Source organism: Oncorhynchus masou, chromosome 6, assembly GCF_036934945.1.
Source record: "Oncorhynchus masou masou isolate Uvic2021 chromosome 6, UVic_Omas_1.1, whole genome shotgun sequence".
NCBI lineage: Eukaryota > Metazoa > Chordata > Actinopteri > Salmoniformes > Salmonidae > Oncorhynchus > Oncorhynchus masou.
In genome coordinates this window covers 58,963,373-58,989,668 of record NC_088217.1, presented here as the reverse complement: position 1 = coordinate 58,989,668, position 26,296 = coordinate 58,963,373, and the positions used below count along the sequence as shown (strand labels likewise).

Genomic DNA, 26,296 nt, shown 5'->3' with positions numbered 1-26,296 from the left:
AGTTGAGCATGCCGACAGCATGTCCGGCTGCGTGGACTGTGCAGGGGGATTATCACTACTACCTGTATTTAATGGTGGCACAGACGCTGTATCATCCTTTCCTACACTTCAATTGCTTTGCCTAACGACTGCATCTGAAGCCGAGCTTGCAACTCGGCTATCCTCACCGTATTTCGATAGTTCTCCTATATAGTAAGAGTACAGCAACTGCAGTGAGACGGCATCATGTTACTTAGCTTTTTTTTCGGCCTGAGGAGGTCCTGCAGATGTTCAGATGTTCAGATATACTATGTTTAGATAAAGCACCCGGGGTGAAAACGTTGAATTAAAAAAGTTGTGTGAGGACAAAACTAGGACGTTGCTAAACTTGTTAAATAAAGAGTTTGATGAAATAGTTATTAAGAGTAAAAAGACACTCAAAATGTTGGGCAGGGCAGGTAGCCAAGGAGCAGCAAACAGTACAGCAGTCAGGAGACAGTGAGGAAGTGCTCACGTGATCAACAGCTCTTACTGACATTTAGATGTTAACTATTTCTATGTGGGACTTTTTTTTCACTCTATTTTTATTTCTGTCTTTCTGCCTGTCTGCCTCTATCTCTTTCACTCTCTATCTGCAGCCTCAGAGCACCCTGCCAGATGTGTTTGTCTGGATGATGAGTGTAGGGAAACGGGTGGCCTTTGCCAGGATCCCCTCCCACTCCATCCTCTTCTCTTTGGTGGAGGAGGAAAGGGGGAAAGACTGTGGGAAACTCACCACCATGTACTTGAAGGTATCTCCCAAATCTCTATATGGTGTTCTATACTAACTGTATTAATGTACAATATGTACCACTGTTTAATTTAATTCATACAAGTATCATATTACATTTGAATGTTATTCTATTGAATTTTGAGAACTTTGTATTCCTGTGTGGAACAAACTCCAAAATCAAAGTTATCTTGTGTCTTTAGGCTCCAGGTTGCCCAGTGGGGGAGATCTTTGCTAAGCTGGAGGTGTATCTATGGCTTGGTATCACCAAATACTCCAAGAACTGTGTTACCAGCCTGCCAGCTGAGTTCAAGCCTGTGTACGAGGAGGCTATGGGCATCATCCCTGTCCCTATGAACATGGCCCCCATCAAACTCTCCTGCGAGGGTAACAGTTCCACCTTTACCTCTGAAGTCTCCCTCGGATGCAATACACACACTCAAACTCACTCACACACATATGCAGCCTGACACATGTAGTGGACATGAGTTGGTCTCGTGATGAGGTAGCAACGCCTTGCGACTTCAAAATCAGTGTCACCCTCGGCCTAAGGGGGAATTCCCTCTTGGAGTAATGGTCAAGATATTGTTATTTACCCACACACTCTTACATTGGCATGCACGGATGGGCACACTTACAGATGTCGGCTCTTAATTTGACCAGTTTCGTTGCACAAGTAAAATAATCCTGCAGTAGGATTTGATTATTTTTTTAAACAACTGGAAATTACTTTTTATAGGCTATAGTAGGCTATAGTTTAAGTGTGAGATCTATTGAGACAAAGAGAACTGTGGTGCAGGAAAATTCTCAGCAACAACAAAGTAAAACAAATTAAATACCATATCTATATACACAAACCTGTTGCAATTTGTCACTCACAAAGTGGATAAACTACACACCCATTATTTGAATCTGACATCTTAATAAGTTTCTCCGGCTTTTCTGTATTTCCAGACAGCCGCTATTTCCAGTTGCGTGCCCATATCTACCAGGCGCGTGGCATCGTGGCAGCAGATGACAATGGACTGTCTGACCCCTTCACCAAGGTGGTGTTCTCCACACAATGCCAGGTCTCACGGGTGAGTGAGTCACAAACTGGAGGCACTTGTTAACCCTCCACTGGAGTGCCACCTGGGTTTCAATGGGAGGAATGGAGTTGATATACTTATGCGATAGAAGATAATATACTGTGGAAATTAAACACCTATAGGAGGGCTAGACAGAATAGAGGAAGAATTGAACAGTTTACTATCATATACAGTGCCTTGCGAAAGTATTCGGCCCCCTTGAACTTTGCGACCTTTTGCCACATTTCAGGCTTCAAACATAAAGATATAAAACTGTATTTTTTTGTGAAGAATCAACAACAAGTGGGACACAATCATGAAGTGGAACGACATTTATTCGATATTTCAAACTTTTTTAACAAATCAAAAACTGAAAAATTGGGCGTGCAAAATTATTCAGCCCCCTTAAGTTAATACTTTGTAGCGCCACCTTTTGCTGCAATTACAGCTGTAAGTCACTTGGGGTATGTCTCTATCAGTTTTGCACATCGAGAGACTGAAATTTTTCAGCTCGAGCTCAGTGAGGTTGGATGGAGAGCATTTGTGAACAGCAGTTTTCAGTTCTTTCCACAGATTCTCGATTGGATTCAGGTCTGGACTTTGACTTGGCCATTCTAACACCTGGATATGTTTATTTTTGAACCATTCCATTGTAGATTTTGCTTTATGTTTTGGATCATTGTCTTGTTGGAAGACAAATCTCCGTCCCAGTCTCAGGTCTTTTGCAGACTCCATCAGGTTTTCTTCCAGAATGGTCCTGTATTTGGCTCCATCCATTTTCCCATCAATTTTAACCATCTTCCCTGTCCCTGCTGAAGAAAAGCAGGCCCAACCCATGATGCTGCCACCACCATGTTTAACAGTGGGGATGGTGTGGTCAGGGTGATGAGCTGTGTTGCTTTTACGCCAAACATTACGTTTTGCATTGTTGCCAAAAAGTTCAACTTTGGCTTCATCTGACCAGAGCACCTTCTTCCACATGTTTGGTGTGTCTCCCAGGTGGCTTGTGGCAAACTTTAAACAACACTTTTTATGGATATCTTTAAGAAATGTCTTTCTTCTTGCCACTCTTCCATAAAGGCCAGATTTGTGCAATATACGACTGATTGTTGTCCTATGGACAGTCTCCCACCTCAGCTGTAGATCTCTGCAGTTCATCCAGAGTGATCATGGGCCTCTTGGCTGCATCTCTGATCAGTCTTCTCCTTGTATGAGTTGAAAGTTTAGAGGGACGGCCAGGTCTTGGTAGATTTGCAGTGGTCTGATACTCCTTCCATTTCAATATTATCACTTGCACAGTGCTCCTTGGGATGTTTAAAGCTTGGGAAATCTTTTTGTATCCAAATCCGTCTTTAAACTTCTTCACAACAGTATCTCCGACCTGCCTGGTGTGTTCCTTGTTCTTCATGATGCTCTCTGCGCTTTTAACGGACCTCTGAGACTATCACAGTGCAGGTGCATTTATACGGAGACTTGATTACACACAGGTGGATTGTATTTATCATCATTAGTCATTTAGGTCAACATTGGATCATTCAGAGATCCTCACTGAACTTCTGGAGAGAGTTTGCTGCACTGAAAGTAAAGGGGCTGAATAATTTTGCACGCCCAATTTTTCAGTTTTTGATTTGTTAAAAAAGTTTGAAATATCCAATAAATGTCGTTCCACTTCATGATTGTGTCCCACTTGTTGTTGATTCTTCACAAAAAAATACAGTTTTATATCTTTATGTTTGAAGCCTGAAATGTGGCAAAAGCTTGCAAAGTTCAAGGAGGCCGAATACTTTCGCAAGGCACTGTAAATGATCTATCATGATCTACTGTAAAGGGGATATTCAGGTGAACAAAATATATTGTCAATCATAAATCAACATGGTTTAATACAAGTTGCAACAGGGAGACACCTCTAGCACTGAAGCAGAGAAAATGTCTAACTCGCCTTCTTTTAGCAGGCCCTTATATTTTCTATTCTGTCTAACATCAACCCTGAGAGTCACAAATAGAACTCTGGAAATCATGTGTATCACAGAAAGGGAAAACAAATATGCTTAGCATTGTGTTAATAACTTCTTATGTCTGGAAGGGGCAGTATTGAGTAGCTTGGATGAAAGGTGCCCAGAGTAAAGGGCCTGCTCCTCAGTCCCAGTTGCTAATATATGCATATTATTATTAGTATTGGATAGAAACACGTAGAAGTTTCTAAAACTGTTTGAATGATGTCTGTGAGTATAACATAGGTCATATGGCAGGCAAAACCCTGAGAAGAAATCCAAACAGTATGTGGAAAATCTGAGGTTGGTCGATTTCCAACCCAGCCACTATTGACTACACAGTGGGATATGGATCAAGTTGCACTTCCTAGGGATTCCACTAGATGTCATCCGTCTTTAGAAACTTGAATGAGGCTTCTACTGTGATGTGGGGCTGAATGGGAGCTGAATGAGTCAGGTGTCTGGCAGAGAGCCAGGTCCTGTTCAACGCGCATTTCACATGACAGCGACCTGCGTTCCATTGCTTCTCTACAGACAAAGGAATTCTCCAGTTGGAACGTTATTGAAGATTTATATAAAAACATCCTAAAGATTGATTCTATACTTAGTTTGAAATGTTTCTACGACCTGTAATATAACTTTTTGAAGTTTTTTTCCGACGTTATGCTGGACCTGCACGAGCATTTGGATTTGTGTAACGCCCTAACAAAAGTTGCTACTTGGACATAAATAATGGACATTATCGAACAAATTAAACATTCATTGTGGAACTAGGATTCCTGGGAGTGCATTGTGATTTCTGTTGACTCCAACATGGCAACATTCTTTTTATGAGCGCCGTCTCAGATTATTGCATGGTTTGCATTTTCCGTAAAGTTAAAAAAAAATCTGACACAGCAGTTGCATTAACTTCATATGGCTGCAGGGGCAGTATTGAGCAGCTTGGTTGAAAAGGTGCCCATTGTAAATGGCTAGCTCCTCAGTCTCAGTTGCTAATATATGCATATTATTATTAGTATTGGATAGAAAACACTCTAAAGTTTCCAAAACTGTCAAAATATTATCTGTGAGTATAACAGGACTGATATTGCAGGCGAAACCCTGAGGAAAATCAAAACAGGAAGTGGCTTCTATTTTGAAAACTCCATGTTCCATAGCCTCCCTTTGCTGGATTTAAAGGGATATGAACCAGATTCCTTTTCCTATCGCTTCCTCAATGTGTCAACAGTCTTCAGACATAGTTTCAGGCTTTTATTTTGAAAAAGGAGCCAGAACGATAACATCGCTTCAAGTGGTCACATGAGTTTTGCTTGCGCAACAGAATTTGGACAGCCATTGTTTTCCCCTCTCCTACTGTGAAAGACATTTGCAATTGATATATTATCAATTATATAAATTAAAAACAACCTGAGGATTGATTATCAAAAACGTTTGACATATTTCTGTGGACATTATGGAAACTATTTGGAATTTTCGTCTGTGTTGTCGTGACCGCTCTTTCCGGTGGATTTCTGAACATAACGCAACAAACAAACGGAGGTATTTTGGATATACAAATCATCTTTATGGAACAAACAGAACATTTGTTGTGTAACTGGGAGTCTCGTGAGTGAAAACATCCGAAGATCATCAAAGGTAAACGATTAATTTGATTTCTTTTCTGATGTTAGTGACCGAGCTACCTGATGCTAAGTGTACTTAATGTTTTATCGTGCGATCGATAAATTTACACAAACGCTTGGATTGATTTCATGAATATAAATATTTATTGTATGTAGCGCTATGCTATTCAGCGGTTGTTGATGACACTTATCCTGATAGGGGCATTGCAACCATAACAAGTTAAGGAGACGTATATTTCCATGTCTAACAATTGTATTTTCATCGACATTTATAATGAGTATTTCTGTAAAATGATGTGGCTCTCTGCAATATCACCGGATGTTTTTGGAACAAGTGAACGTAACGCGCCAGTGTATACTGAGATTTTTTTATATAAATATGAACTTTATCAAACAAAACATATATGAAAATCATCAAAGGTTAGTGATACATTTTATCTCTATTTGGCTTTTTGTGACTCTCTTTGTCTGGAAAAATGGCTGTTCTTTTCTGTGAGTTGGTGGTGACCTAACATAATCGTTTGTGGTGCTTTGCTGTAAAGCCTATTTGAAATCGGACACTGTGGTGGGATTAACAACAATATTACCTTTACAACGGTATAACATACATGTATGTTTGAGGAATTTTAATTATCCCAAATCAACCTTCAAAATCACCTGTCACACATGCAATGGAAACAATCTGGAACAATGCAGTTTACAATTGGCTTTTGGACAATGTGTTTGAAGTCTGTCAGTACCCATAATAATACAGTAATGATCTCTTTATTAATGAAATGCAAACATGCACAAATAAGTACCCATTTATGTACAGTAGGTCTACATGACTTCCTTCATTGTTTTTTGTGGTTGTATTTTAGGTGATGGAGGAGACTCTCTCCCCGACCTGGTGTGAGCTGCTCCTGTTTGACCAGATCCTCATGGAGGGTAGTAAGGACCAATTAAGAGACGACCCCCCAATAATCATCATCAATGTCTATGATTACGACAAAATGGTAAACTCTGTTATGCTATGAATCCAGTATGGCTCTTTTTGTAAACTAGTGTTGTTGTGAATTATTTGTTCTACTGCCTGGGTTGATTGCTAAATGTCTGACCTCTTTTGTATATGTGAGGTGGTAGAGAAATAAGTGTAGCCGATCCTATGCCACCCCATATTTAAACCAGAGCATGGGGAGCTTTGCCTAACCATACAATACAGATTCTTAGATCTGGTGGGAGGGAAGAGGCTGAGACTGGAATGACGTTCTGATATTTATTATACAGAATGTCTCTTCATGAAATGTATAGAAAGTATTTCAATGATTGGCAAAGGAAAAATAATTATATGAAACAATGAAAATACAATAATATTAAATCCTTGTTGACGCTGCCACTGTAATCTAGGCTGTAGTCCAGATTAGCAGTAGTGCACTCAAGGAATGGGCCGTGGCAAGAGTTAAGAGTTCTATGGGAGACGCGTCTATATCACCCGCAACATCTGCATAAAGAACTGTCTCTAGAGAGTTGAAAACAGCAGGTCTGGGACAGGTAGCACGTCCAGTGAACAGGTCAGGGTTCCATAGCTGCAGGCAGAACAGTTGAAACTGGAGCAGCAGCACAGCCTTAACAGGAAGCCAGTGTAGGGAGGCTAGCACTGGAGTAATAATTCTAGTCAGGATTCTCGCAGCCGTATTTAGCACTAACTGAAGTTTATTTAGTGCTTTATCCGGGTACCCGGAAAGAAGAGCATTGCAGTCGTCTAACTTAGAAGTGACAAAAGCATGGATTCATTTTTCTGCATCATTTTGGACAGAAAATGTCTGATTTGTGGAATGTATTGTAGATGAAAAAAAGCTGTCCTTGAAACAGCCTTGATATGTTCGTCAAAAGAAAGATCAGGGTCCAGAGTAACGCCGAGGTCCTTCACAGTTTTATTTGAGACGACTGTACAACCATCAAGATTAATTGTCAGATTCAACAGAAGATCTCTGTTTCTTGGGACCGAGGACAAGCATCTCTGTTTTGTCCGAGTTTAAAAGTAGAACGTTTGCAGCCATCCACTTCCTTCTGTCTGAAACACAGGCTTCCAGCGAGGGCAATTTTAGCAGGGAGCTAGTTTCTTATGAGAAATGTTTTTAATTTTTAGGGGTGCAACTGCATCTAGGGTATTGCGCAAGGTTAAGTTGAGTTCCTCAGTTAGGTGGTTAACTGATTTTTGTCCTCTGGCACCCTTGGGTAGACAGAGGGAATCTGGAAGGACATCAAGGAATCTTTGTGTTGTCTGTGAATTTATAGCACAACTTTTGATGTTCCTTGGTTGAGGTCTGAGCAGATAATTTGTTGCAATTGCAAACGTAATAAAATGCTGGTCCGATAGTCCAGGATTATGAGGAAAAACATTAAGATCCACAACATTTATTCCATGGACAAAACTAGGTCCAGAGTATGACTGTGACAGTGAGTGGGTCCAGAGACATGTTGGACAAAACCCATTGAGTCGATGATGTCTCCGAAAGCCTTTTGGAGTGGGTCTGTGGACTTTCCCATGTGAATATTAATGTCACCAGAGATATTATCTGCTATGACTACAAGGTCCGATAGGAATTCAGGGAACTCAATGAGGAACGCTGTATATGGCCCAGGAGGCCTGTAAACAGTAGCTATAAAAAGTGATTGAGTAGGCTGCATAGATTTCATGACAAGAAGCTCAAAATACGAAAACGTCATTTTTTTTTGTAATTTGAAATTTGCTATCGTAAATGTTAGCAACACCTCCGCCTTTGCGGGATGCACGGGGGATATGGTCACTAGTGTAGCCAGGAGGTGAGGCCTCATTTAACACAGTAAATTCATCAGGCTTAAGCCATGTTTCCGTCAGGCCAATCACATCAAGATTATGATCAGTGATTGGTTCATTGACTATAACTGCCTTGGAAGTGAGGGATCTAACATTATTAAGTAGCCCTATTTTGAGATGTGAGGTATCATGATCTCAGGAATGGAGGTGGTCTTTATCCTAGTGACATTGCTAAGGCGAACACCGCCATTTTTAGTTTTGACCAAAATAATTTGATTTCTCATGATCATGACCTTTTCCTCAAAGAAGTTCAGGAATTTATTACTGCTGAAGTGAAAGCTATCCTCTCTTGGGGAATGCTGCTTTTATTTAGCTTTGCGACAGTATCAAAAATACATTTTGGACTGTTCTTATTTTCCTCAATTAAGTTGGAAAAATAGGATGATCGAGCAGCATTGAGGGCTCTTCGATACTGCACGGTCCTGTCTTTCCAAGCCAGTCGAAAGACTTCCAGTTTGTTGTGGCACCATTTCCGTTCAAATTTTCTGGAAGCTTGCTTCAGAGCTCGGGTATTTTCTGTATACCAGGGAGCTAGTTCCTTATGACAAATGTTTTTCGTTTTTAGGGGTGCGACTGCATCTACGGTATTGCGCAAGGTTAAATTGAGTTCCTCAGTTAGTTGGTTAACTGATTTTTGTCCTCTGACGTCCTTGGGTAGGCAGAGGGAGTCTGGAAGGGCATCAAGGAATCTTTGGGTTGTCTGAGAATTTATAGCACCACTCTTGGTTGGGGTCTGAGCAGATTATTTGTTGCAAACGTAATACAATGGTGGTCCGATAGTCCAGGATTAGGAGGAAAAACATTAAGATCCACAACATTTATTCCATGGGACAAAACTAGGTCCAGAGAATGACTGTGGAAGTGAGTAAGTCTGGAGACATGTTGGACAAAACCCACTGAGACGATGATGTCTCCGAATGCCTTGTGGAGTGGGTCTGTGGACATTTCCATGTGAATATTAAAGTCACCAAAAATTAGAATATTATCTGCTATGACAGCAAGGTCCGATAGTAATTCAGGGAACTGAGTGCGGGAACGCTGTTTATGGCCCAGGAGGCCTGTAAACAGTAGCTATAAAAAGTGATTGAGTAGGCTGCATAGATTTCATGACTAGAAGCTGAAAAGACAAAAAAGTTGTTTTTTTTTTTTGAAAATTGAAATTTGCTATCGTAAATGTTAGCAACTCCTCTGCCTTTGCGGGATGCGCGGGGGATATGGTCACTTGTGTAACCAGGAGGTGAGGCCTCATTTAACACAGTAAATTCATCAGGCTTAAGCCATGTTTCAGTCTGGCCAATCATATCAAGATTGTGATCAGTGATTAGTTCATTGACTATAACTGCCTTGGAAGTGAGGGGTCTAACATTAATAAGTAACCCTATTTTGAGATGTGAGGTATCACAATCTCTTTCAATAATGGCAGGAATGGAGGAGGTCTTTATTCTTGTGAGATTGCTAAGGCGAACACCGCCATGTTTAGTTTTGCCCAACCTAGGTCGAGGGACAGGCACGGTCTCAATGGGGATAGCTGAGCTGACTACACTGACTGTGCTAGTGGCAGACTCCACTAAGCTGGCAGGCTGGCTAACAGCCTGCTGCCTAGCCCGCACCCTATTTCATTGTAGAGCTAGGGGAGTTAGAGCATTGTCTATGTTCGTAGATAAAATGAGATTACCCCTCCAGTTAGGATGGAGTCTGTCACTCCTCAACAGGACAGGGTTGGTCCTGTTTGTGGGTGAGTCCCAGAAAGAGGGCCAATTATCTACAAATTTGATCTTTTGGGAGAGGCAGAAAACAGTTTTCAACCAGCGACTCTGCTGTAGAGCTCATCACTCCCCCAAATGGGAGGGGGCCAGAGATAATTACTCGATGCCAACACATCTTTCTAGCTGATTTACACGCTGAAGCTATGTTGCACTTGGTGAGCTCTGACTGTTTCATCCTAACATTGTTGGTGCCGACATGGATTACAATATCCCTATACTCTCTACACTTGCCAGTTTTAGCTTTAGCCAGCACCATCTTCAGATTATCCTTAACGTCAGTAGCCCTGCCCCCTGGTAAACAATGTATGATCGCTGGATGATTCATTTTAAGTCTAATACTGCGGGTAATGGACTCGCCAATGACTAGGGTTTTCAATTTGTCAGAGATAATGGTGGGAAGCTTTGGCGTCTCAGAACCCATAACGGGAGGAGTAGAGACCAGAGAAGGCTTGGCCTCTGACTCCGATTCACTGCTTAATGGGGACAACCGGTTGAAAGTTTCTGTCGGCTGAATTAATGACACCGGGTGAGCATTCCTACAGCATTTCCCTCCAGAAGTCATGAGAAAGTTGTCTGCGGGGACCGTGCGAGGGGATTTATACTACTATCTGTGCTTAGTGGTGGCACAGGCGCTGTTTCATCCTTTCCTACACGGAAATTACCCTTGCCTAACGATTGCATCTGAAGCTGGGCTTGCAGCACAGCTATCCTCACCGCAAGGCGATCATTCTCCTGTATATTATGAGTACAGCGACTGCAATTAGAAGGCATCATGTTAATGTTACTACTTAGCTTTGGCTGGTGGAGGTCCTGACGAACCACGTCCAGATAAAGCGTCCGGAGTGAAAAAGTTGATTGTGAAAAAGTTGATTGAGAAAAAAACTACAAATATAAACGGTAATTAAAAGTAAAAACCGTAAAGTTGTCAGGTAGCGAAGTAAGGTTAGCAAGAAAACGCACAGCCGCACGTAAACCACCAACTAACTAAGATATTTTTTAGGGGGTAGATCAGCTTCAATATTGCAGATAGATCATGGCTTTAATTTAATGGACAACACTTAGGCTTATTCTTCCAGTTTATACATACTATATGCACTTACCGGTCAAAAGTTTTAGAACACCTACTCATTCAAGGGTGACATCATGAGGACCTCCACAGGAATGGAAGACCCAGAGTTCCCTCTGCTGCAGAGGATAAGTTCATTAGAGTTACTAGCCTCAGAAATCGTAGCCCAATTAAATGGTTCACAGAGTTCAAGTAACAGACACATCTCAACATCAACTGTTCAGAGTAGACTGTGTGAAAATCAGGCCTTCATGGTTGAATTGCTGCAAATAAACCACTACTAAAGGACACCAATAATAAGAAGAGACATGCTTTGGCCAAGAAACACAAGCAATGGACATTAGACCCGTGGAAATTTGTCATCTGGTCTGGAGTCCAAATTGGAGATTTTTGGTTACAACCGCCATGTCTTTGTGAGATGCGTTGTGGGTGAACGGATGATCTCCACATGTGTATTTCCCACCGTAAAGCATGGTGGTGTTATGGTGTGGGGGTGCTTTGCTGGTGACACTGTCTGGGATTTATTTAGAATTCAAGGCACACTTATCCAGCATGGCTACCACAGCATTCTGCAGCGATACACCATCCCATCTGGTTTGGGCTTAGTGGGACTATCATTTGTTTTCAACAGGACAATGACCCAACACACCTCCAGGCTGTGTAAGGGCTATTTTACCAAGAAGGAGAGTGATGGAGTGCTGCATCAGATGACCGTGCCTCCACAATTTGAGATGGTTTGGGATGAGTCTGACCGCAGAGTGAAGGAAAAGCAGCCAACAAGAGCTCAGCATATGTGGGAACTCCTTCAAGATTTTTGAAAAAGCATTCCTCATGAAGCTGGTTGAGAGAATGCCAAGAGTGTGCAAAGCTGTCACCAAGGCAAAGGGTGGCTATATTGAAGAACCTAAGATATAAAATATATTTAGATTTGTTTAACACTTTTTTGGATACTACATTATTCCACGTGTTATTTCATACTTTTGATGTCTTCACTATTATTCTACATTGTAGAAAATAGTAAAAATAAAGAAAAACCCTTGAATGAGTAGGTGTGTCCAAACTTTTGGCTGGTACTGTACTTATCCAGCAGCAATGTCACACACTACATACACCGGGACGGCAGAGGAGGGCACAGCCATTGTGGTCACAATAGTGCCGGGCGAGTGCCCCTTATCACACCTCCATCCCACCTACCCAAAAAACATACCAGGCTTCAGAGGTTACACTAAAACTAAGACTATCCAGGGTGGGATACTAAAACTAAATGCACCAATACATGTGTTAAAGAGCCCGTACCAATAAATAATTGAATTACTAAAACCAATAACATTATCGTGTTCCGGTTTCCGGTCACTGATCCTGGCGACTATCTTCAAATGTAACCTGGGGGATTTGTATAGCCTAAAGCTTGAAAGTCACAGAGAATCTCACTGTCGACTGACGATAAGCAATAATCACAGCCGGAGGCCGTTTCTTCTTTTGCTAGAACAAAAGCGGTACCTGTTGCATGCCGACCCGGTAATGACGAACCTACTGTTTCTACTTTGCAATGCTCATCTAGCTAGCTAAACATTTGGCAAAATTATCTCAGATAGCTTGGAATCTCTAGACCAGGGTGTCCAACTCATTACATGGAGGGCCAAGTGTCTACGGCTTTGAGTTTTTCCCCTTTTCAATTAAGACCTAGACATTCACGTGAGGGGAGTTCCTTACTAATTAGTGACCTTAATTCATCAATCAAGTACAAGGGAAGAGTGAAAACACTCAGCCCTCTGTCGAATGAGTTTGACACGTGCTCTAGACCATAAGAAATACAGACAGATATGCATTGCCAAAAAACGCTACTGCCACCTTCTGGTTTGGAGTATTTTAACAAGGCTGACGACCTCCAAGGTCTTTTCTGTGTGAACACAAATACATTCTGTTCAGAAGTGCTAAGTATTGTTGGCAGGCAAACATTTGACAATCCTACCAGTATGTCTGAGGTTTTACTGCTCCTGAAGCCGATTCTACCCCGTCTTTCTACCCCGTCGAGTTTCTCTGGACTATTCTACCACACAGGTTATCTTTCACACAGGGAGGGAATCATTGGAATAACCAGTCAGATATGATACAAAAATACATGTTTTATTCATAGAAACTGGAGCAACTCAAGGAGAGCTTGTTCTCTCTCAGTCAGTAACTACCATAGCTTTGGGTTCAACAGGTTACAGTTTGTTATCACAAATCAACTTCATCACAGACAGGTATTCAATAAGTAACTTATTCAAGTGTTCAATATCATGAAGTTTCAATAAACACTATGGTTTCTGGCTCAACTATATTGAAACAACATACCTAGGGAGGTGTGCCATAAACATAATCACAATTCATTCTCATCATAGATTTGGTCTAGGCCAGAGGTTCTCAAAGTGGGGTCCGTGTACAATGTACTGCAAGGGGTCTGTGGCCAGATCTCAATATACACTGAGTATACAAAAACATTAGGAACACCCCCCCCCCTTTTGCTCTCAGAACAGCCTCAATTTGTCAGAACATGGACTCTACAAGGTGTCGAAAGAGTTCCACAGGGATGCTGGCCCATGTTGACTCCAATGGGTCCCACAATTGTGTGTAGTTGGCATTTGGCTGGATGTCTTTTGGGTGGTTGACCATTCAGCAGCAGCGGTGCACTTCTTGACACAAACCGGTGTGCCTGGCACCTACTACCATACCCCGTTCAAAGGCACTTAAATATTTTTTCTTGCCCATTCACCCTCTAATTGCACACCAATCCATGTCTCAATTGTCTCAAGGCTTTAAAATCCTTCTTTAACCTGTCTCCTCCCCTTCATCTATACTGATTAAAGTGGATTTAACAAGAGACATCAATAAGGGATCATAGCTTTCACCTGGATTCACCTGGTCAGTCTATGTCATGGAACGAGCAGGTGTTCTCAATGTTTTGTATACTCAGTATATATATATACTTTTTAAAATGAATATTACTAACATATTAAACAAATGTATCCAATCCATGGAATAAATTTAGAGGGTGTAATACAATGTAATCTTAATCTACAATTTTGTTCTTAACCCTGGGCAACATGGGCCTTGGAGGCTCACAGGGATATTGCTTTCCACAGTACTGGCTTTATTTTTTTAACACATAAATGCACTGTAATTTAAGCTTTAAAACTGCAACGTTTTCTCTTTGCCTCGTGGAAAAATGTGTAGAATTGCAGGGTATTAGCTTTAAAGTTGCAACAACAAAAAATCTCTGCCCCCTGGCAAAATGTGTAGAATTGCAGGAAATTAGCTTGAAAACTGCAAAATGTTCTCTCTGATGTCAAGAGGTGGGTCTTTAAAATGTTTCTTTCCCCGGCCTGAGACTTGATTTGTCTGGCCATGCTCTGCCGAAGTCATGGTAAAACTTGTATGCTATTTTTTTTTATCTCATTTGAGTTGTGTACGGATTATGACTGAGGGGTCTCTGATGAATTTGTTATCACAAAAGGACTCAAAGTTATAACCCCAGGTGTAGGCCACTGTCGCCGCACTTGTCCTTCCAAGGCACGCCAGCCTGCAAATAGTAAGGGGATTCCCTAAATTAATGAAACGGACAAACATTCATACCTTGGGCCACGTTCTTAATTACAACGGGGCACACCTGGGAACCAACAGGCCAAGACACAGGTTCAATCATACAATTAGGAATTAGAATAGGATCTCTATGGGTTCAAGACAATTCAGCAGTTCTACCCTGTTACATCTTTCGTATATACAAGGACATTTGCCGACCCTAAAATGACAGGACATCATGATGCCAAATAAGTTATCCTAATATCCAATTAGGACAACAGTTTGTCAATAAAATCCCTTAAAAATAAAATAAATCAGTTGAAAACATGCATACACAGGTGGTCATCAGGCACTTCACCCAGGTCTCATGTATTTCTCTGTGTTAACGATGTCACAGGGGAGTCCTGAGCCCCTGGGCCGAGCGTTCGCTGAGCCGGAGCTGAAGTTTGTGGAGGAGCCATATAAGAAGCCCATGCTGAAGTTCTTTGACATCAGCCGAGGCAAAGCCTCAGCGGGGGAGCTCCTGGCGGCCTTTGAGCTGATAGAGCTGGACTACTCAAGCTTTGGAGAGGTCAGACACTTAAAGCATTAGTTTTTTATGGAAATAGCAAGGTCAGAAGCCCTGCTTTATAAGGAAAACAATATATCAAGTGAGTGAATGAGTGAGTGAGACTGGACAGGGGAGATGGAGTGAGAGAGATTGGAATGTCAAAGCAAATAGAGACTAAGAAATACTATCTTATATGTTATTAAGCCACTATTTTTACACTTATGGTGTGGTAAATATATTAATAATTTAGATGTATATAGACCCCACGAAGGTAGCATTGCTGCTGTGGTTGGGAAAGTATACTCTTTCTGACTTTTTTTCTCCTCTCTATCTACCCAGCCATCCCTACCTGCTGATGTGTACCCCAGGGAGCCTGAGTATCTAAAGGAAGAGAAGTATTACATCATCCCAGATGGGGTTAGGCCTGTACTGAAGAAATTTCGTATAGAAGTAGGTGAAAACCTTTCCTCTATAAAATGTGTATGACATTATAATATGTCACTTTATAAAAGCTTTTTATCCAAAGTGACTTATACAGTACAGTGAGTGCATACAGTATTATGTGTATGTGATCCCTGTGGCTGCTGTACTACAGTATGTTGAGTGTGTTTCCTATCATGTGATGCTGCTGTCTCAGTGCTATGGTGTGTTGAGTGTCAGTTGAAACCACTGTGATGCTTGTGTTCATTTGAACATCTTGGCCATGTTCTGTTATAATCTCCACCCGGCACAGCCAGAAGAGGACTGGCCACCCCTCATAGCCTGGTTCCTCTCTAGGTTTCTTCCTTGGTTCCTGCCTTTCTAGGGAGTTTTTCCTAGCCACTGTGCTTCAACACCTGCATTGCTTGCTGTTTGGGGTTTTAAGCTGGGTTTCTGTACAGCTCATTGTGACATCAACTGATGTAAGAAGGGGTTTATAAATACAACTGATTGTCTTCAGGTGCTGTACTGGGGTGTGCGAGACCTGAAGAGGGTCAACCTGTTTGAAGTGGAGAGGCCTCAAGTGAGAATGGAGTGTGCGGGACAAAGGATCGAGTCAGAGGAAATCGAGGGCTACAAAGTCCTTCCCAACTTCAAAGAGGTTGTCAAACACTTTGATGTGGTAAGTACTTATTTTCCACTGACAAAACTGGCTCACTGTGTTTAATATTGAACTATAGCTCCAAGTTTTAGATGTGAATTTTTAACATGAGTACTTGTAGTACAAGCTAAATTCACCAGAAGGATTACTTCAAGGGGGGTTGGACACATTTGCTGCCTTTAGTCCAGCCATTCATTTAGTGTAAGAGTACAAAATTGTGATGCTTGATGATCAGAATGTATGCTGGTTTTTGTCCCCGTCTGGCATCTTTCAATCAGAGACCAAATTATACCGATCAATGACACTAATTGATCAATTAAGTCTCATAGAGAAATGATAAACAGAACTGTGGCCCTCAAGGGAATATTTATTTTTGTACTTTTATTTAACCTCTTGAAACTCCCCATCCCGGATCCGGGATTGTGACTAAGCCTCAGGCTCATTAGCATAACGCAACGTTATAACGATTTCTGAAAATCGCAAATAAAATTAAAATAATGTGTTTGCTCTCAAGCTTAGCCTTTTCTTAACAACACTGTCATCTCAGATTTTCAAAATATGCTTTTGAACCATAGAAATTGACTAATTTGTGTAAGAGTATGCAAAGCTAGCATAGCATTTTGTGTAGCATGTAGCACGCAACATTTTCACAAAAGCCAGATAACCAAATAAATAAAATCATTTACCTTTGAAGAGCTTCTGATGTTTTCAATGAGGAGACTCCCAGCCACATACCAAATGCGCAGTGTTTCCTGAAAGCGTCTGTGTGTAGGAGAAATCGTTCCGTTTTCTACATTGCGCCTGGCTAACGAACCGAAAATGCAGTCACCTACAACGTGAAACTTTTTCCGGATTAACTACATAATATCGACCGAAACATGGCAAACGTTGTTTGGAATCAATCCTCAAGGTGTTTTTTCACATATCTCTTCATTGACATGCAGTTTGTGGAAGCTTGCTTTTCTCTCTGTGCCCCATGGAAAAATACTGGCAGGTGACTTTTGCGCACCAATTTCGGCGCAGGACACCGGGCGGACACGTGGTAAATGTGGTCTCTTATGGTCAATCTTCCAACGATCTGCCTACAAATACGTCACAATGCTGCAGACACCTTGGGGAAACGACAGAAAGGGCAGACTCATTCCTCTTGCGTTCACAGCCATATAAGGAGATCATGAAAGACAGAGCCTCAAAAATCCTTGTCATTTCCTGGATGCCAAGTCATCTTGGTTTTGCCTGAAGCTCACGTTAAAGTGCACGCACAGAGAAGATATTTGTATTTCTGGACACGTCAGAGTGTTTTCTTTCGAACAGTAGCAATTATATGCATAGTCGAGCATCTTTTTGTGACAAAATATCTTGTTTAAAACGGGAACGTTTTTCTTCCAAAAATGAAATAGCGCCACCATAAGTGTAAGAGGTTAACTAGGTAAGTCAGTTAAGAACAAATAAACCCTAACCCAGACGACGCTGGGCCAATTGTGCACCGCCCTATGGGACTCCCAATCACGGCCGGTTGTGATACAGCCTGGAATCGAACCAGGGTCTGTAGTGACGCCTCTAGCACTGAGATGCAGTGACTTAGACCGCTGCGCCACTCGGGAGCCCCCAACTAGAGTTGTGCATCCCTGATCTCCAATTTCTTGTTTTATCCCCCTATAGGACCTTCCAGAGCTGACGTACCTTCACCCTCCTCTCACCATCTTTGTGATGGAGCAGAGGGCATTCGGCAGGCTGGTACTGGTGGGCACACACGTGGTCCAAAGTCTGATGCAATTTGCACCAAAAAACCTGGAGGAATGGGGAGACGATGATGAGGAGCCTGAAAGTTGGGGTACGAGTGACTCACATGTTAGTCCTATCTTTTACCCTAGGTCTTTTTTTGTTTACAGATAAACCTATCAGGACTCAGGATGAGACCCAGATGCAGACACAGGAGGCGGATGGTTCAGTTCTCAGATAATTTATTATAACACAGGGAGCAGGCAAAGGGCAGGTCGAAGAGGCAGAGGTTCGTGACCAGATCAGAGTCCGACAGGTACTGGACGGCAAGTAGGCTCAGGGTCAGGGTCAGGGCAGGCAGAAAGGTCAGAACCGGAAAAGCTAGAAACAAAAAACTAGAGAGCAGGGAAAACAGGAAACACGCTGGGACGACCTGAGGTAAAAATACATAGGGGATGAATCAAAATCAAATTTTATTGGTCACATACATGGTTAGCAAATGTTATTGCGAGTGTAGCGAAATGCTTGTGCTTCTAGGTCCGTCAGTGCAGCAATATCTAACAAGTAATATCTAACAATTCCACAACAAATACCTTATGCACACAAATCTAAGTAAAGGAATGGAATAAAATATACGGATGAGCAATGTCAGAGCGGCATAGGCTAAGATGCAATAGATAGTAAAGAATACAGTATATACAGTGCCTTGCAAAAGTATTCATCCCCCTTGGCGTTTTTCCTATTTTGTTGCATTACAACATGTAATTTAAATAGATTTTTATTTGGAATTCATGTAATGGACATACACAAAATAGTCCAAATTGGTGAAGCAACATGAAAAAAATGATTTGTTTAAAAAAAAATGTAAAAACATTAAAGTGGTGCGTGCATATGTATTCACCCCTTTGCTGTGAAGCCAATAAATAAAATCTGGTGCTACCAACGACCTTCAGAAGTAACATTATTAGTTAAATTAAGTCCACCTGTGTGCAATCTAAGTGTCACATGACCTGTTCTGAAAGGCCCCAGTGTCTGCAACACCACTAAGCAAGGGGCACCACCAAGCAAGCGGCACCATGAAGACCAAGGAGCTCTCCAAACAGGTCAGGGACAAAGTTGTGGAGAAGTACAGATCAGGGTTGGGTTATAAAAAAAATATCTGAATCTTTGAACATCCCACAGAGCACCATTAAATCCATTATTAAAAAATTGGGCCGCCCACCAAAGCTCACGGAAGAGACCAAAGATAACCCTGAAGGAGCTGCAAAGCTCCACAGCGGAGATAGGAGTGTCTGTCCATAGGACCACTTTAAGCCGTACACTCCACAGAGATGGGCTTTACGGAAGAGTGGCCAGAAAAAAAGCCATTGCTTAAAGTAAAGAATATCAAACACGTTTGGTGTTCGCCAAAAGGCATGTGGTAGACTCCCCAAACATATGGAAGAAGGTACTCTGGGCAGATGAGACTAAAATTGAGCTTTTTGGCCATCAAGGAAAATGCTATGTATGGTGCAAACCCAACACCCCGAGAACATCATCCTCACAGTGAAGCATGGTGGTGGCAGCATCATGAATACAGGGAAATTCCTGAAGGAGACCAGTTTCAGTCTTTCAGAGATTTGAGACTGGAACGGAAGTTCACCTTCCAGCAAGACAATGACCCTAAACATACTGCTAAAGCAACACTCGAGTGGTTTAAGCGGAAACATTTAAATGTCTTGGAATGGCCTAGTCAAATCCCAGACCTCAATCCAATTGAAAATCAGTGGTATGACTTAAGGATTGCTGTATACCAGTGGAACTTGAAGGAGCTCGAGCAGTTTTGCCTTGAAGAATGTGTAAAAATCCCAGTGGCTAGATGTTCTAAGCTTATAGAGACATACCCCAAGAGACTTGCAGCTGTAATTGCTATTACAGGTGGCTCTGCAAAGTATTTCACGCTCAAGTTTCCTGTTTTTGTGTGTCATTTCTTGTTTGTTTCACAAAAAATACTTATTCAATCAAAATATTCAACAATATCAAAAGCTTTTGACAGGCCCTCAAACAAAGCAGCACATTTATTTTTAATGTCTTAAAGCACTGACAAGATCATTAATAACTAAAGTGGTTGCTATAATAGTGTATGCCCAGGCCAAAACCCTGATTGAGGGCAAAGTTGAATATTTACCAAGGACTCAAACTTAACTGGACAGGAAAGTCTTGAAATGGGACGATAATGATCAATACTATCCCGTCCTTATGGAGTGGCAGCACAAGAGCTGATTTCCATCATTTGGGAATATTTCCCGATAACAATGTTAAATTAAATATATGGGTTATGGAGACAACCACTATGCACACTTAAGCAGATCGGATCCAATTGGTTGTTCTCTGTTGATTTCTTGTTGCCTATTGCTAGCAAAGCATCCAGGACTTACTTTTCTGTAAATATCCACACCCAAAAAAGCTTTAACTATCATTTCTCTGATCATTCAACAAGTTTCCCATATCAGCATCCAGCCCAGTATCATTGTGAATAGACTTAGCAGTTCTTTCTAAGGGAGCCTGCTGAAATAAAATGATTAAATGCATCAATGATGGCATTTTTTTCCAGAATGAGGCCAGTGTCTGAATTAATTTGTTGTGGCAGAGAGGAGGAAGTAGAAACCTTCAGTGATTTGACAGTTTTTCAAGAACTTAGCAGGGTTCCCATTACAATACGAAAGAGCGTTTACATTTAACCTTTCTGATTTGTCTTACACAATGATTCCTCAGTTGCTTAAAAGCTTGTCAGTCCCGTCCTAAGCCTGTGTTCCTAGCCTTGACCCAAGCATGGGTCAAGCTGCAGCTGTACATAGTCTATCGGTAAATAGCCCATCCATTTTTACCTACCTCATCCACATACTGTTTTTATTTATTTACTTTTCTGCTCTTTTGCACACCAATATCTCTACCTGTACATGACCATCTGATCATTTATCACTCCAGTGTTAATCTGCAAAATTGTAATTATTCGCCTACATCCTCATGCCTTTTGCACACAATGTATATGGACTCTCTTTTTTTATACTGTGTTATTGACTTGTTAATTGTTTGCTCCATGTGTAACTCTGTGTTGTCTGTTCACACTGCTATGCTTTATCTTGGCCAGGTCGCAGTTGCAAATGAGAACTTGTTCTCAACTAGCCTACCTGGTTAAATAATGGTGAAATAAAATAAAAAATAAAAATGATTTTATTAATGACTCAGATCAATCAGAGTTGACTTTGAAGGATCTTTAGGGTTGGGCCGTGTAGGCTTAGTCTCCAGCTGGGTTAGGTTTAGGTCATTACACGTCTTTTAGATTGTCTGAAGCCTGCATTTCCCAATCATAATTTAGGTCACCCAGGATAATAACTTCTGATTTAGTAAAAAAAAGACAACATACTAAACTCAGCAAAAAAAAGAAACGGCCTCTCACTGTCAACTGTGTTTATTTTCAGCAAACTTAACATGTGTAAATATTTGTATTAACATAACAAGATTCAACAACTGAGACATAAACTGAACAAGTTCCACAGACGTGACAAACAGAAATTTAATAATGTGTCCCTGAACAAAGGGGGGGGGGGGGTCAAAATCAAAAGTAACAGTTAGTATCTGGCAGAGGTGGGACCAAGTCATTGTTTCACAAGTCACATGTAAGTCTCAAGTCTTAGCACTCAAGTCCGAGTCAAGTCTCAAGTCAAGACCGTCAAGTATTAAGTCAAGTCTCAAGTCCTAAACTTTGAGTTTCGAGTCCTAAACAAGTCATAATGTGCTTTTCACCAAATGTAATACCATTTCATATTTAAATAATAGTTAATATGCAAATCATGAATGCTTTTAAAAATATATCTGTATTTATTACTTAAACATTATATTTCCATGGAAATAGATGGGTAGCCATTTGAAAGACCCCCCCCCCCCCCCCAATAGTGATCGACTATTGAGAATCGCTATGGGGTGCAATTGGGCGATGTAGGCTTGTACACGATCGCCCATCCTTAACACACACACACTCTCTGTGTGTGGTTACAGTAGGCTAACGTATGTTAATGGTTTTAGGAACAGCAGTAACATCAGGCAGGATTTAGGCTACCAACTGCCTAGCCATTTGTAGCTCAATCTTGGGTGAAATGATCACGTTCCCTCACTGACTGACTGTGTGGAGGCTCATTGATTTAACGTTATGTTCGTCTACATGCTAGACTAGCAAAGGTATACATTTTTTTGCCAATATTAGCCACGACGTACCGTTCTTTGTGCAGCTTCAAATGTCGAACAAAGTTGTAAATTGTTGCCCTCCATCTATAATTTTCTTCCCGCAAGTTGCAATCTGTTTTTTTTTGTCTTTATATCCGAAAATAATAATTTTGGGTATTATCTTTCCAAAGGCTCCATCTGAATTCACCTGCTGACGTACCTCTGCACTGCCATGTACAAGTTTTTCTCAGCTGGCACAATTTGATTGGCTGCTGTCAGATTCAAACTGTAATCCGTTAAATGAAGAGTTGATGCACTGTACACTTTTTTAAATAGCATATTTTTTCATATTTGTGATTGGGGAGGGTATCAAGTCACGAGACATTGGTGTTAAAGTCAAAGTCGAGTTGCAAGTCATCATATTTGTGACTCGAGTCCAAGTCATGTGACTCGAGTCCACACTTCTGGTATCTGGTGTGGCCACCAGCTGCATTAAGTACTGCAGTGCATCTCCTCCTCATGGACTGCACCAGATTTGACATTTCTTGCTGTGAGATGTTACCCCACTCTTCCACCAAGGCACCTGCAAGTTCCTGGACATTTCTGGGGGGAATAGCCCTAGCCCTCACCCTCCGATCCAACAGGTCCCAGACGTGCTCAATGGGATTGAGATCCGGGCTCTTCGCTGGCCATGGCAGAACACTGACATTTCTGTCATGCTGGAGGGTCATGTCAGGATGAGCCTGCAGGAAGCAAATCATGAGAGAGGAGGATGTCTTCCCTGTAAAGCACAGCCTTGAGATTGCTTGCAATGACAACAAGCTCAGTCCGATGATGCTGTGACACACCGCCTCAGACCATGACGGATCCTCCACCTCCAAATCGATCCCACTCCAGAGTACAGGCCTCAGTGTAACGCTCATTCCTTCGACGATAAACGCGAATCCAAGTCAGAGACAAAACCGCGACTCATCAGTGAAGAGCACTTTTTGCCAGTCCTGTCTGGTGCCCATAGGCGACATTGTTACCGGTGATGTCTGGTGAGGACCTGCCTTACAACAGGCCTACAAGCCCTCAGTCCAGCCTCTCTCGGCCTGTTGCGGACAATCTGAGCACTGATGGAGGGATTGTGCGTTAGTCAGTAACTCACCCACTCCTCCAATGACATGACATGATCCTCCTAGCAGCTAAATAGCAAGCTAATGTTAGGCTCAGTGTTTTTAGCTTGCTACATAAATAGATATGCTAGCTGATTAGCTACATTATGACTGACTTGTGATCACTGCCCTTGCTAGTTTGATTGTATTGACATTCTCAGCCTTATTTACTGTACATTTGTCTGTTTTTGTCCAAAATATTGAGTAAATGAAACTGAAACAGTGCATCCCGAATGGAGGCAGGAAACAATGTACCAGGCCAGCTGTGATTTGCAACCTGATAGCAATATTTTTTGGAATACCAAGAAATGTATTGGTGAATTATATTAACCATGCATTGAACGGCATCCATCCATTCTGCCAACAGTGCCTTAGCGTACGTCATGGAATGTTAAGTCTGATACAACCTATTTTTAAAACCTCTTATGAAATTTGGAATTTGATATTTTTTATATTTTTTTACTGATATTATGATTGTCTCTTTGTTTCATATCTGCAAAGTAGTTAAAACGCTGTCAGCTCCACTTTAAAGACTCATTTTTTGGCAAGGGAAATGGATTTCAGTAAAGAGACAGAAATTATTTTACCCTGTCTGTTAGCTCTGAACACATGAATATCCTCAATATTAATATCAGAGTCCAGAATGTCCACAGATATCCAAGTTTCAGTCAATACCAGAATGTCCGGATTTGTCTGCATAGCCGAGATCTTGATGTAATCCAGTTTAGGAAGTAAGCTCCTAACGTTCAAATGCATCAGCCCAAGTTCTTTACGATTTTTATAGTCACATGGAGTCTCCAACTTAATGATGGTTGATATTGATAATGTTGGTATGGCTATAAGGTTGCATGCAACTGCACCATTTGGTTTATTCCTATTTGTAATAGAGGAGACATTGAAATTACTTTTCCAAGGTTGGCACCAATGGGGCCTGAGGCCGCAGCCAATGTCAGTATGAGGAACTCTGAGTAACCATTGATGGAATGTTTGGACACACCTACTAAATAACACATGTAGTAACCAAAAATGGGTTAAACAAATCCAAATATATTTTATATTTGAGATTCTTAAAAGTAGCCACCCTTGCCTTGATGACAACTTTGCACACTCTTGGCATTCTCTCAACCAGTTTCATGAGGTGGTCACCTGGAATGCAATTCAATTGACAGGTGTGCCTTGTTCATTTGTGGAATTTCTTTCCTTCTTAATGTGTTTGAGCCAATCAGTTGTATTGTTGGGGTGGTATACAGTAGTAGATAGCCCTATTTGGTAAAATACCAAGTCCATATTACGGCAAGAACAGATCAAATAAGCAAGGAGAAATGACATGTCCATAATTACTTTAAGACATGAAGGTCAGTCAATACGAAAAAAACTTTGAAAGTCTCTTCAAGTGCAGTCGCAAAAACTATCAAGCACTATGATGAAACTGGCTCTCATGAGGACCTCCACAGGAATGGAAGACCCAGAGTTACCTCTGCTGCAGAGGATAAGTTCATTAGAGTTACCAGCCTCAGAAATTGCAGCCCAAATAAATGCTTCACAGAGTTCAAGTAACAGACACATCTCAACATCAGCTGTTCAAAGGAGACTGCATGAATCCGGCCTTCATTGTTGAATTGCTGCAATGAAACCACTACTAATGGACACCAATAAGAAGAAAGGGCTTGCTAGGGCCAAGAAACATGAGCAATGGACATTAGACCCCAGGAAATCGGTCCTTTGGTCTGATGAGTCCAAATTTGAGATTTTTGGTCCCAACCGCCATGTCTTTGTAAGACGCAGAGTACGTGAATGGATGATCTCTGCATGTGTGGTTCCCGCTGTGAAGCATGGAGGAGGAGGTATAGTGGTGTGGGGGTGCTTTGCTGGTGACACTGTCTGTGATTTATTTAGAATTCAAGGCACACTTAACCAGCAAACCATCCCATCTGGTTTGTGCTTAGTGGGACTCATTTGTTTTTCAACAGAACAATGACCCAACACACACCTCCAGGCTGTGAAAGGGCTATTTGACCAAGAAGGAGAGTGATGGAGTGCTGTATCAGATGACCTGGCCTCCACAAACCCATTTGTGATGGTTTGGGATGAGTTGGACTGCAGAGTGAAGGAAAAGCAGCCAAAAAGTGCTCAGCATATGTGGGAACTCTTTCAAGACTGTTGGAAAAGCATTCCAGGTGAAGCTGGTTGAGAGAATGCCAAGCGTGTGCAAAGCTGTCATCAAAGCAAAGGGTGACTACTTTGAAGAGTCTAAAATATTTTTGGATTCGTTTAATACTTTTTTGGTGTTTTTTGAAAACTGTCATGGTCAAAACATATTGACTAGCTAAGATGGGGAGATGTCTGTCCATAATAAAGCGCTACTCTATCTTCTTAATTAACAGCACTATCAACAAGGCAAGTCCTACAGGCTCTAGTTTTGTCGCATCTGGACTAGTGTTCATTGCAGAACAGGGCAGCACTACTGGTCCTTGGATGTACACAGAGAGCAAACATTAATAATATGCATGTCAATCTCTCCTGGTTCAAAGTAGAGGAAAGTTTGACTTCATCACTACTTGTATTTGTGAGAGTTATTGACATGTTGAAAGCACCGAGCTCTGTTAAAACGACTAGCACAATACTACATAGAGCCATGGCATCATGGAACTCTATTCCACATCAGGTAACTGATGCAAGCGGTAGAATCAGATTTTTTTAAACAGATAAAAATAGACCTTATGGAACAGGGGGGACTGTGAATCAACACAAACTTAGACACTGACACATGCATACACACACATGATAACATATTTACTATACACACAAGTACACATGGATTTTGTGTTTATAGATATGTGGTAGTGAAGTATGGGCCTGAGGGCACACACTTAGTGTGTTGTGAATTCTGTAATGAATGTATTGTAATGTTTTTAAAATAGCA

At 41.4% G+C, this 26,296-nt stretch overlaps 1 protein-coding gene across 1 annotated transcript in view; it reads left to right on the top strand.

Moving 5' to 3' along the window:
• Positions 1–26,296, top strand: part of fer1l4 (fer-1 like family member 4) — a 113,288-nt gene that overhangs the window by 54,800 nt on the left and 32,192 nt on the right. The window contains exons 23-30 of the mRNA XM_064969262.1: positions 618–770; positions 952–1,135; positions 1,703–1,827; positions 6,289–6,423; positions 15,058–15,231; positions 15,550–15,660; positions 16,151–16,312; positions 17,954–18,125. Coding sequence (XP_064825334.1) covers positions 618–770; positions 952–1,135; positions 1,703–1,827; positions 6,289–6,423; positions 15,058–15,231; positions 15,550–15,660; positions 16,151–16,312; positions 17,954–18,125 — 1,216 coding nt within the window. The remainder of the gene's footprint in view (positions 1–617; positions 771–951; positions 1,136–1,702; positions 1,828–6,288; positions 6,424–15,057; positions 15,232–15,549; positions 15,661–16,150; positions 16,313–17,953; positions 18,126–26,296) is intronic.